The sequence below is a fragment of the Strix uralensis genome, chromosome 7, assembly GCF_047716275.1.
Source record: "Strix uralensis isolate ZFMK-TIS-50842 chromosome 7, bStrUra1, whole genome shotgun sequence".
Lineage (NCBI taxonomy): Eukaryota > Metazoa > Chordata > Aves > Strigiformes > Strigidae > Strix > Strix uralensis.
Genome location: NC_133978.1, coordinates 26,422,642 through 26,435,478, shown reverse-complemented (window position 1 = coordinate 26,435,478; position 12,837 = coordinate 26,422,642). Strand labels below are relative to the sequence as shown.

Below are 12,837 nucleotides of genomic sequence, written 5' to 3'. Positions count from 1 at the left end.
TAATACCAGACTGTGGGGGATGTCTGAGCATCCCCTTGATGTGGGGGATGTCTGAGCATCCCCCGAGCATCAGCTTGGGCACTGCTACCCTCCTGATGTCTCTGTGCTGCATGTGGGTGCTGGAGATGATGGAAGGTTGGAGTGATTGGAAATGGACCTGGTGGGCAAGCAAGGGAAGAGCCCAGGGAGACATGGCCAGAGGCAGAAGGAGGTATCTGGGCAAAACGTGAGCTGGCAGCATTTCCAAGGACTTTGCCCAAGAGGCCCCCACTGAGCACCCATGGTGGTCCCAAGGTGCAGTGCTGCAGGAGAAGGGGACAAGCCATGCAGTACCTGAGAAGCCGCATGCCAGCAGTTGCTCCGAGGTAGACGGGTGTCTCTTGGTGCTGCTTTGAGGGAATCGCCTCTTCTGCTTGTCGTAGGCACTGTGCCAGAGAGGGACCTGCCTTCTCCGTGGCATGGGAGTAACCTGAGATCCCAGGGCCTGCAAGAAATAAGGACACTTCATTACTCAAACTCCAAGCATAACCCCAGAGTGCTGTCATGAGCAGTCATGTTAGACCGTATCACTATCACAGGCAGCAACATCAGATTCAACCACCCCATTTCTGAGGAGTTTTAGAAATCCTACAGCACCAACTAAGCCCAATGCACGAGAGGACAGCCACAGCAGCCAGCATCTGCCACCTGCTCTCCACGAAGCATGCTATGAACTAGCAATGAAGGCTGCAAGTGGGACAGATCATTTGCTTAGTATGTTCTGGACATCTGCAGACTCATCTCTGCTTCTGCCTGGGTGTAACCTGGATCTGTGCCTGAAATCCCTGACCCTTCACTATGCTGGGTCCTCTGGGGGAAAATGCTGTCATCTGTTTGTGTATTGTATGCTCACACTGCAGCACTGAGTGTTTTGCAGCTACTCCTTTTCATGCTAACCCAGAGAAAAATTCATTGTCCCTCCCTGCCATGTGTCCCCTGGTGAATGGACTGCCCCAGGACCCGTGCCTGCATGGGCAGCAGTGAAACCCACTCTGTGTTTGCTCCAGGTTGCCATATGCTCAGTGTGCTGCTCATGGCATGGCATGCTGCAGCATCGAGCAGCTATCACAGCAGCTTGATAACAGCATGGCTCTCCCCTGTGCTGCAGACAGGCCTGAAAAAACCCCAGGCAGGCTCTGACAACACCCCTCCTTTCCCCAGAGCGCAGTGATCCATGGTGGTCTACTCTGTTCCTTGTCACGTGCATCCTTGGGACTTCATTTATGCCTTCCTAAACCATATCATATCTACACAGCAATCAAATAGAATAAAAAATAAACCATGACATGCATAAGTTGAGCAACCTTTGCCTGCAAGCTCAGTGCCTAGCTTGCACAGAAGCCTTGAAAAAGAGCAAACCATGCCCTCCCTTCTTGCTGCCTGACGTTCATCGGCATTTCAGCAAGTGTGCATGCAGACATTTTATTTATTTGAGTACATTCTTTGGTGTAGTTCTTTCCAAAAAGCACTTCCAAGCATCCTAAAAGCAAAGGAAAAAGCAGATCCAGCTTTCCTCTCAGGAAGGTCAGGTACATAGAGCTTCCTGTAGGAAGCAGTGGGATATACCTTAGTTCACAGACGTAACACCCTTTTCACTACTGGCCTCTTCCTCCAGGTTTCTCCTCCCCCACCCCTGGGTTGCATTATCTCTTCTGCATCCCATGCCCCTTCTCACAGCTCCCTTTTCTCCTCTTACCTTCAACTTTACACACCTCCACCTGCTGCACCACCCCAGTGTTGTTCTCCTTCTCTGCTGGCCACTCGTACACATACAGGTTAGTGTGGGACGACCCCGCATCCAGCACAATCCCGTACTGTGGGCAAAACAGAGCTGTCATTGCACCTGAGGCACCAAACCAGGCAACGCGTGTGCTGGTCTCCACACTCAGGGAGACCAGAAACGGACAGCCTATCTGGCAGCTGTGGGAGCATGCTGTGTCATTACTCTTCTCAGTAGTGCTTCAGTGCAAAGTTTCCAAAGGATACAAGAGCAGAGAAGCAGCAAAACCGGGACTGATTACTTAAGAGATGATCCCCTGTGAAGCCACAGATGTTTCTACAGTGAAGATGTAAAACAAGATGTTGAGGTGCATGGAGCCAGAAAGAGAGGTTAGTCAGACCCACCAAAGGCAGCAACATGTCCTGGAGCACTATGCATAACTAACCCTCCAGCTTGGCTTGTTTTCCAGTAAGACTCTCAGTTCATAATACCTTAACATTCTTCGGAAGTGGCTTGTTTTGGGTCACTGCTACAGCAATTAAAGCAATTGCAGCCAAAGTAGAGAGGAATCCCAGGATGAGTAGAATCTTTCTTGTCCAGGACATCTTTGGTTTGGTACCTGTGACTAGAGAAGAAAAAGGATGTTAGTATCCCAGTAGCCCATCTTACCTCACACCCCCAAGGTCTTCAGGCATGTTCCTGCAGTTGCTTTCTACTATGAAGCATCTGCCTTTGCCCATCCCTGCTCCATGTCCTTATGTGGGATTTCTTAGAGGCAGAGCTCAGCCCTGGTGTCCTGCAGATCTGCTCTCATGGGCTGTGCTACATCTCCATGGGCTGCCCTGTGCCAGGTGGTGATGAAGGAGAACTTTAAGATGCAGCTTATGGTTAGCCTGTCCTTGAGATACCTGCAGGTAGAGCAACTGTATAGCAAAACCCTCTGTATGGGGCAAACACCAACTTCTCCTATAGCTCTGTGTCCTGGTTTGAGTGAGTGGTGGGGGTTTTTGGTAGTAGGGGAGGGGGCTACAGGGGCGGCCCCTGTGAGAAGCTTCTTGAAGCTCCCCCAGCTCCAAGTCGGACCTACCTCTGCACCAAGGCCAGGCCAATTAGCCACACCTCTGCAGTAACGTATTTAAGAAGGGAAGACTGGGAGGATGAGTTGGAGTTGTGAGGAGGAGTTGCGAGAACATCTGTGCAAACACCAAGGTCAGTGGAAGAAAGGAGGATAACAGGGGGAAGGTGCACTGGAGCAGAGACTCCCCTGTATCCCATGGTGAGATGGCAGGGCCACCCCACCTGACACCCATGGAGGTCACTAGTGGAGCAGATGCCGATTTGTGGCCTGTGGGGAGCCCCATGCTGACCCAGGTGACTGTGCCTGAAGAAAACCAGGACCCCATGGGAAGAAGACCCCGCTGTTGTAGTTTGGAGCTGTGAGGGCTGCAACAGGCGGCGGTGACCCACACGCCTGTGGGAGTGACTCATGTCGGAGACAGTTTGTAGAGGACTGTCTCCTGTGAGAGGGGGACCATGCTGGATCAGGGGAAGAATGCCAGAAGTTCCTCACCTCCCCCCCCCCCCTCCCTGAGATTCAAGAAGTGGCAGGACTGACCCACACCCCCCCATTCCCTGCCCCCTGCACTGCTGGGGGAAAGAAGGTAGAGATATCAGGAGCAAAGCTGAGCCCGGGAAGAAGGGAGAGATGGGGGAAGGTGTTTGCAAGATGTATAGTGCTTCTCACGGTCTTACTCTGTCTGTTAAGTGTTGTTAGTGTCTGTATTAATGTTCTTTGTTTGCTTCCCCTAACGAGTCTGTCTTTTGCCTGTCACTGTAATGGATGTCCTTATCTTGATTCCTGAGCCTTTTGCTTTACTTTCTCCTTCCCAGCACTGAGGGGGAAGGGGGAAGTGAGCGAATGTCTGGTGTTCAGTTGCCCTCTGAGCTCAAACCACTGAGCCTTTTTCTTTATTTTCTCCTTCTCAGTGCTGCGGGGAAGGAAGGGAGTAAGCTGCTGTGTGGTGCTCAGGTGCCCTCTGAGCTCAAACCACGACACTTTGCATTTGGCTTAATAATCCCCGCAAAACTGAAAGAACAGACTGCTAATATATAAACAGCAGAACCTTGTGGAACCCAAAGCTGTGACATTTTGTCCTAGTATACTTTGTGCTTCATTTTTTTTACAATGTTTATAACAATTTACAACATCCTCATCACTGGTAATGCATTTAGGAAGTCTAACACTAATATTTCAGTATGTGGCAGTCAGTTCAAGCAATGCTGTCCTGCACCTTGGCAACCCTATATAGAAAATAGGATCTGCACTCCACAGGATACTTAAGAAATCAGTGGAGATTTTTTATGCCACTGCTCACAAGACCAGTAAATTATGAATAGCCTGTATTTGCAGAATTGGCATAACACGGTTAAAAAAAGAAAAAAAATCACACACTTTACAAAACTTGTACCGGCCTGATTCCTTAACTCTTACTGATATGTTTGGTATGACCTATCTAACAAATTAAGATTTTTGTGGCTAAAAAAACACGGTTAGCAGTAGAATTCTGTAAAAAAACCCTCTTACGGCTGATGGAAATAATTCACAACCAATATGGCATTTGAGCTTTCAGAACCAATATAAATATACCTGCATTTGTTAGTGGCTACCATGATGCTGTCTTTTATATTCTCCTGCTCTGGATTCTCCTACATATATCCCATGGTGGAAATCTCCCTTCACAACTTAAGCTCAGACAGTTTTGGTATTGTTTAATAAAATACCACCTTACAACACAAAGCTCTAGAAAGGGCATCAGCAGAAGTATTTTCCAGATTATAATCTAGCTGTAAATGCAATGTTTACAACTAAGAAATACCTTCGGCACTCTAGGGGACATACCTGCTTCCACTACAACATGATATCCATTTCTACCCACACTGATGCTTCATGCTCGAAAGCACTGATTGTCTGACTGCTCAGATGGGTACTATTTTCTCTTCTCCTTATACACAAATACTCTAGGAGATGTTTAGAAGCACAATACAGGTCATCCAGGGTGACAATACCTCTGCGCAGGCAACCACATCAACTATCTTCACACTCCAAGATGGTGACTGAACCTGCTCTGTATCTGTGTGCCCGAACTGGAGTTCCAGGGTCCATTCTTCAGCCCTCAGGTGATACTGAGTCAATGCTCCAAATCCATCCTGGCACCCCATGTCACGCATGCAAATATGAAAAGCATTCAAATTCTGAACAGGGTCATCTTCTAACCACTCTGGTTTTACATGAAAGGTGGTCCCAGGCACCAGAACTATACAAATTACTCCAAATCCTAGAATCCAAATCCTAGAATTATTTTCAGAAGTTAGCCCAAGTGAAAAGCAGCAACGCACCTCTGGAAATCTCTAACTGTAGTCAAATAACATCTTCCTACCTAGAGAAAATGAAACCGAAAAGTGCCAAGAGAACTTGTTTTGAAGATCTCCCTGCAATCAGGTCCATTGGAAACCTAACGCTGACCTGGATCTCTGTGCTCCCTCTCATCACGCTCATGTGTAAATCTGCTGAGGCTAACTGCAAAATTTGGAAGCTTGTTATGCTCACATTTTGTGAGTGCCTGTTAGAGGCACAGCATGCTTGCCAATATCTCCAAGAATGCAGCTTAAAAAAATAGTCTAGTGCACATACCAGACAGTAGGAGGTAAGAATGCATTTTATACAGCTTTATTCAAAAAGGCCCCAGAACTCATGGCTTGAAGTGATTAGGAACAGCAGAGCATGACAGCTGGGAGACTTTTCTTCTTATTGGAGAGAGTAGCTGGCTCAGGTTATGATAGCACTAAGCATGTCTGTTGAACAAAAAATATTTTAACACTAAAAAAATGAATAAAAACAGATGCTATAATGTAAAATTAGCTGCACAGCATAGATATGAAGCTAGCATGCTTGAAAACTGAAATTGCTGCTGACAGTTGCACAGCACATCCACGTAATTACTGACACCCTTACTCTGAGATCTTGCCTAGAAGCAGCCACTAACGGCTTTGTTGGGTGTTTACTGTCATAGGAATGAAGGATGGGAGACTCTGCATCATTTCTGAGATTTTTGTGATGGGTATTGTCTGTCTGCTGTATCTTTTCAGCAGCCACACTCTGAAAGTAGCAGCATTAACAGCAAAGCAGGAATCATTTTCTCACTGTAACAGACCATCTCAATAAACAGCTGTAGCAATCTCTTGTCTGTAGGCAGAGGCATAATGATAACTCTCTGCATCCCACCTGCAACCTGAAGATTAGTCATTTTTTTCTAAGGCACATTATTTCCTTAACCCTGAACATGACTTTTAGCTCAGTATCACGAGCACTTTTCAGGACTCTAGGGGTTGTAGATATGTGACTTCACTGCTGTATCCCATACCAGAGCATCCATCTGTGCGAACTCCAATCCTACCAAGCGTTTTGTTGAAACATTTCATACAAGAAAAGGTAAAAAATTATAAGCATAATCCAGACGGTGGCCTAGCAAAGCAATAACCTTGCAAATAGCAGTCAAAGTGTACAGACTTGTACCTGATGATGATTTTAAAAAAACCCAAACCAAACCACAACATTGCAAATCCAGATAAAGAATTCAATGTAATTAAAATAAAACTCACCTGCCATTTGCTCAGAGAGATGAGGTATTTGAACAAGTTCCCTTTTATGCTTACTTGGTTACCTCCATCAGCTCTAGGCATAACTGCAGTGGCTAAAGAATTAACCTATTCCCTAGATTTCTCCAGCTCCTTTGCACCCCACACTCATGTCACTGAATGCCATGCAAACACTTCCCCACCAACTGGGGCAGTACTTGACCCTGTAGCACCTCTGACTGTCAGGCCCCAGGAGTTTTCTTCCACTAGCAGTTTTCCTCAGCTAAAGATTAAGCAGGCATGATTTTCTGTCTCTGAGCCCAGCCAGAACCCAAATAGAGACAGATCTCTCCTCTTTCACCCATACTGCCCACTATAAGTGTTGATAAAAACATCACATAAGGCCATAAGTAGGCATAGAAATGATGCTGCTTTTCTTTTTCCCCACCCCAAAGCTCAGAGCTGCCTGGTGATGGAGCCACACCTGCCTGCGGAGGCATTAAGCACTCTCCAGATGTTGGAGCACAGCCCTGCTGCTCAGGCATCTCTGTTTCTAATTTTGGTCTCCTTGTTTTTTTGTAGGGGCTACCACTGGTTTCATCCAGTGATGGGTGCAGGTCCCAGAACATAAACAGATCTAATATCCTGTCTCTGAGTTAGCTATCATACTGAGAATGATGCTGGCAGCCACGCCAGCTAACAGCAGTTTTTTTGCAGAAACCCTGTTGCTTTCGGTGAATAACCCAGGAAGGACCACACCAGCGTGGGCGGCAGCTCTTGTGAAGGCAGGGAAGCAGGATTGTCCCCAGTGTCCTCCAGAGCCTCAAGACAAATAGGAAACTGCTCCTCCAGCCGACATCACACTAAGTCACTGGCAGCTTTGCACGCCAGGAGATGTCACTCACAGCCAAGGCTGCCCACGTCCCAACTCTCTTCTCACCAAACAAGGCTTAGCAACAAACGTTAAAAGGAATCAAGCAACCAGCTGCTTTTAGAGATGCAATAAGGAGAGGCTATGGCTGGATTAAGGACTGAAATTAGGATTGTCAAGAAGAAAAGGAGAGATGCTGGACATAGTCCAAAACCATGCTCAGTTCAGATAACCTCACTGTGACCCATCATCTCTAAAAAATACAAATACCGTTGTAAGCTCTGGCTTAGCACAACAGCTAAAGTTGATGTTTGCTCTTTCCTTTGGATGCTCACGCTCAGTCTGTTACGGTCGGGATCACAAGAGGCTGTACTGCAAGGCCATCACTCTTTGCCTGCACAAGTGCGACACTGACAGAGTTCCCACTGTCACCTTCATGCTCTCAGCACACCTCTGCATGGTCAGAAACATTCTTATTTTCAGCCCTAACTTATTTATTGCCAGTTAATTCCCTCTTTTTTCCATCTCTGTCTCAAAACTTCTGCAACTCTGAATCCTCCTGGAATTTATTCTCTTAAGGAACTTATCAGCAATGATCCTTTCTGGATTTTTGTTTTTCCAACCTTCTCCATCTACTTGAACGGTCCAGAAGCCCTTCTCTACATACAGAATAATCTGCTTTTATTTTTCTTAAGCATTCTGACCAGACCTGCAATGAGACCAGCCTCTCACAGTAATGTACCTGTTACACCAGGAGATAATACAGTCCCAGCCTAAATGAAGTGAGGTGGGGACCTGTACTACCTCAGACACACAATCATCTACCATCATGGACAGTGCTAAGTTAACCCAGCACCTCTCCTATGCAATCCCAACAAACCCACATTTGATCACATTTAATTAAATTAGCCCTGCTACATGCTGTAAGCAAAGGGAGTTCCAAGACACACTGCCTGCTACCCATGAGGCCTGGAGTGATGACAGAGAATAAGATGGCGTCTTATGAATCCTGCCTATCAGCTGGCAGCTGCCTCTGCTGCTGATCACCCACGTTGCTGCTGCAGTCTGTTGGGAGTCTCTCCAATAACTGGTTTCCTAAGCACACATCTAATCTTCAGGGGAAAACTGCTGCTGGATGCTCATGCAATCACATAGCCCAGCAAATGGGAATAGAACCTGCGGAGCTCCTGAACCTAAACATATCAGCGAGACACAGTGCAGTGCTGAGAAGTCACTGAATTACGGCCCATCACAAAGGTACACAGGCTTACTTGAAGACTGAGAAATTTGCAACAGTATGGATTGAAATGAGTCAGATGCCACTGTATTTTTAAAGCAAGGAGCAACAACTTGCCTGCCTGACTGCCAGCTGAAAGAGCACAGGAGCCCATGGCTGAAGGGTGCCTGAATCTGAAGTCTGAATGCATCCAGCACCTGTGACTGGCTCTGTGGCACAGTGTGGGCAGCTTGGGCAGAGGGAGCATCTGTCAGGGCAGGTGCTTGCAAACGAACATTATCCAGGTCATCAGAGAGCCCAGGAGACAGGGGCTCTGTCTATGAAGTTCTGCCAGCAGTGATGACAGGGAAGGGGGCTGGGAGCAGTCAGTGCTGCTGTCCTTCAAGGTGGATAGGGGGGACGCACATATCCTCCTGCTGAGGGAAAATGAGATTTTGGTAGTCATAAGGTTTATCAGGTTAAATTGCACACTCAGTGAGGTTGCTGAACTTGCATCAGGTTTTGAGTCACACTAAGAGGCACTGCTGTCTTTTAGACTCACCACAACCAAACATCTGAGTCCATAAACACTCAGAAGAGCCACACTGCTTCATTTATCAACACTTTTCTGCAATTTTCTCTGTCCCCATCTGACTTCTTACTCATTCTTCATCTGCCTTTTTCATTCAAACATGCTCTTGTCCAAGTTAGCTAGGAAGACTTTGCTGCAAAGTAATGTAAACCACCTGTTTCAGGCCAACATATTGGAAAAGTCTTTTCTTAGGCTGGTGAGTGTCTCAGGTTTGTCTTAGAATATACATACAAGTGCATATAGAGTAAGTGAATTGCTTAGGTTTAAGAGATTTTATTTCAAAATATTGGGGCAAGACACTGAACATGTTGAAATTAGATCCAGATCAGGATTTTACATCACTTTTTACAGCTGTTACATGAACCATGTGGGAGGCTCTGCTCCAAGTTTTAATTATTCATATGGAAAAAACTGTGGCCTAAATACTGGTGTGATCTATGGCCCTCCTTTTGGTGCTATATACAATTGTAAATACACATTTACTGGATTAAGTTTTTCCAGAGTAAATACTTATAAGCACTGAAGTACAAACACTGAAATGTCAGCAGAACGGGTAATCCAAACAATGTAATATTTTTTTTTTTGATGCCGTCTTTCAGAGACATTTGATACTTTGAAATCAAACAGCCCTACATGACTCAAACCCCAGCAGACTCCTATGGATCTAGGCTACGCAGCCAGGTGGAGTGCTTGAACTAGTCTGTGCCATGTGCACACACGTGTGTTAGTGAGCTGGAAGATGGAGTAAAGGGTGCGCCTATATCTGTGATAATAGCAAGTTGGGAGAAAAAGCACACTGACACACAGGACTGGAATTCAAAATAAATTTGATAAATAGGGGAGGGCCTGGGGAAAACATCCAACTCACTTGAGCAAGAACATGAGCAAATACGACATTTAGAAAATAGCCATCATCCAAAGACAGTGTGGTGAGCAACTGGTTAAGTAGCACTTCCAGAGAAAACATTCTTGCAGCTATAGCAGTTTGCAGTAATCCTTCCCTCCATCTAACACTGGTAGAGCCTCCTATGAAGTTTTATGCCCAATTTCGGCACTGCCTTTCAGGGAAGATGTAGTCCACTTGAAGAAACTCCAGAAGAGAACAAATAGAAAGATCAGAAGTCTAAAACCTTGACCTATGAAGAAAGATTGAAGGAATTGAGTTGTTTAGTTTAGAAAGAGCAGAGCAAGAGAGACACAATAGCTGTCTTCAGACAAATGAAGTCTCTATCTGCCAGCGCAGTTGTAGTTGATCCTGCCTCAGGGCAGGGGTGGCTCCTGGACTTTCTCCCAGCTCTGTTTCCTTGGTTCAGAAGGCAGGGAGTTAGCAAAAAGAGGGTGATGCACTCACAAGCCCTGCTGTTAGCAAAGATCAATGCAATGCGTATGCTCTCCTCATAAAACACAGATGTATTTGAATAAATCTGTTCCCTCCTTCTCCCGACAAAGCTCCAGGTTGCATTCAGACATAATTCAGCCACGGCAACCACCCTGCTATATCCTATCCATATGTACAACACTGCTTGGAGTGGGAGCACCTCATCCTTTTGCTGCTTTTAGAGTTGTGACTGGGATACAACCCTGGGAAATTGCACAAGACACGTTCGAGGAGCCCTGTTTTCCTGGAAAAAACAAAAGCACATGGCAATCCTGGAGAGCTGGTGGGTGCTAGAGACTGCAAAAGCTGAGCAGCAGCAGCAAGAGACAGACACAAAGGAGCAGGCAGCACACAGGCCCCTTCTCTCCCTTCCGCAGCCGCCCGCGCAGCCGGCAGCAGCACAGAGGGGCTTTGTGCTCGGGGCAGTCCCATGGCCCTGCTTACATTGGCCCAGCAGCACGGGTTTACTGCTGGAGGGGTGATGTCCGGGGGGTTCTGGGCAGGAGCCTCTGCGACCCAGGCTGCCCCACCAACAAATCCCCCATTCACCCTGTGCAGAAAGTGTATTCCCCTGTAGAAGACCTTCCCACGGTGCCCAGCAGTGCTGGGTGCGCTGCTCAGCCTCCCCAGCTGCTCCGCAAGGCACTCGCGCCACCTCCCATCCCCACATTGCAGCCCCTCTCCCTGTTGTTATATACCATCGTCACCAAAGCTTTCCCAATGCCTGTTCATTAAATAGTCTCTACAGGAAGATATTCTTCTGATTTTCATCCCAGCAGGCAGACCAAGATACTCAATATTCTCAAATACAACCAACAAGTGGCAGGATACCACTGACACAATGATCTTTATACACACCATTTTCACATTTATATGATGTTTACTGGGCTTCTAAGCTTGTACCCTATTTACAGTCATTTCTCTAGGATTCATACATCAAAGACATTTTCATATCAGAAGAAACAACTGCTATCAGTTACATCTGCCCTCCTGTCAGGCAACTTCTGGTATTAATTTACTACCAGCCCATCAAAGCTCTATTTTAACTGGAGAAGATTTATTGCTGTTACCCACAAAGCTTGAAGTTTCATCAGAAAATATCCAGTGAGTTCAAGATGGCTCCCCCGCCCCCCCCAAGCTTATCACCTAAGCTATTGTTTGAATATACTTGACTATCACATGATGTGAAGACGTTTTTCTTTCAGGGAAAAAAGAAGCATCAAGCACTGACACATTTTCAGTTTTGTTATTATTGATAGTCCTAATATGCTGACTTGGAATGGACCAACAGTGCTGCTAGAGGCTTCCTTCTGAGCTCAATATCTTTAAATTTTTCTTTGCTTTTCTTAAATCCCTGGCCATAATCTTTTCTTTGTGCTTCTTTTGACCATCTTCTACACTTTCCAACTTTAAATCTGCATTAATTGCAGCTTTTTTCCCCCCTAAATATGCATCTTTTAGAGATGTTATTATTTTTCAAATTAGCATAATTTTCAACTCTTGGATTAAGGCGGAATAGAATAAGAAGTGAATAGGCTGCTTCCGATTAGCATTCCTATTTGTCTATTTTCAATACTCTGCTGATTCAGCTCAAGTATTTTTAAATTTGGGAAATCACTTCTTTTATGAGCTACTAGATATTATTTGTTGACACATAATAAGTATGCATTACTTGTATAATAATTCATAACTCTCATAGCAATGTTTCTTTCTCTATCAAGTTTGGGGCCTATATACATTACCATTGTGCTGGAAGTAATGCATTGCAAATTATGAGATGGTCACCCTTGGTTTTGAGGAATTACCATATAATTCATTAAAATCCACCATCATATCAGATTTCCTCATCCTTCTATAGACAGTCAGGCCCTTCTCTGTCTCTGGCATCCTGGCTGGTAATGGGCACTAACCTTCAGCTGCTTTGGTCACTTGTTGCCAGTTCAGCCCCAGACAGCTATTGTGTAGAACTATTTAATTATTGTTGTTGTCATTAGAGACAGCAGGGCCACTGCTTTAATAGGAAGACTGGCGATGTGTGAGTCACATCACCAACCCAGTACAGCCCACCCTTCCCTGTGCCCCATCAACCACCCACACCAGGGGGATGTAGAATTTGTCATGGCAAAAGAGAGGAAATAGCCTCCAGAACAACTGTTCCCGCCCTCTGATACCCCGTTGGGTCAGCAAGTTCAGAAACTTCCTGGAAAACACAAACTCCTGAGCACTGTAAATACTGCTACCCCCAACAGGAGGTTCTGGAAGGGGGAATGACCGCAGAGAAAATACATCCAAACCCCTTGCCACCCACAGCGTGCTCTGCGCCCGGTGCTTACAGTGGTGTCAAAGTACACCCTCCCAGTAGTCACCAGTTTCTCTGTATGCCCTT

The 12,837-nt window shown here is 46.0% G+C and overlaps 1 protein-coding gene across 9 annotated transcripts in view; it reads right to left on the bottom strand.

The window, feature by feature from the left end:
• Positions 1–12,837, bottom strand: part of ENTPD1 (ectonucleoside triphosphate diphosphohydrolase 1) — a 34,889-nt gene that overhangs the window by 7,672 nt on the left and 14,380 nt on the right. For 3 of the 9 annotated variants that reach the window (XR_012629698.1, XM_074875017.1, XM_074875020.1), the window contains 4 exons: positions 8,620–8,918; positions 2,251–2,384; positions 1,736–1,853; positions 334–484 (listed from right to left, as the gene is read on the bottom strand). Coding sequence is in view for 8 of the 9 variants with exons in the window: in XM_074875017.1 (XP_074731118.1) it covers positions 334–484; positions 1,736–1,853; positions 2,251–2,384; positions 8,620–8,749 (533 nt within the window). In the remaining variant the exon portion in view is untranslated. Of the gene's footprint in view, positions 1–333; positions 485–1,735; positions 1,854–2,250; positions 2,385–4,825; positions 5,422–5,450; positions 8,579–8,619; positions 8,919–12,837 lie in introns of those variants that run through there. The other 6 variants (XM_074875022.1, XM_074875024.1, XM_074875023.1 and 3 more) reach the window with 4 other exon arrangements.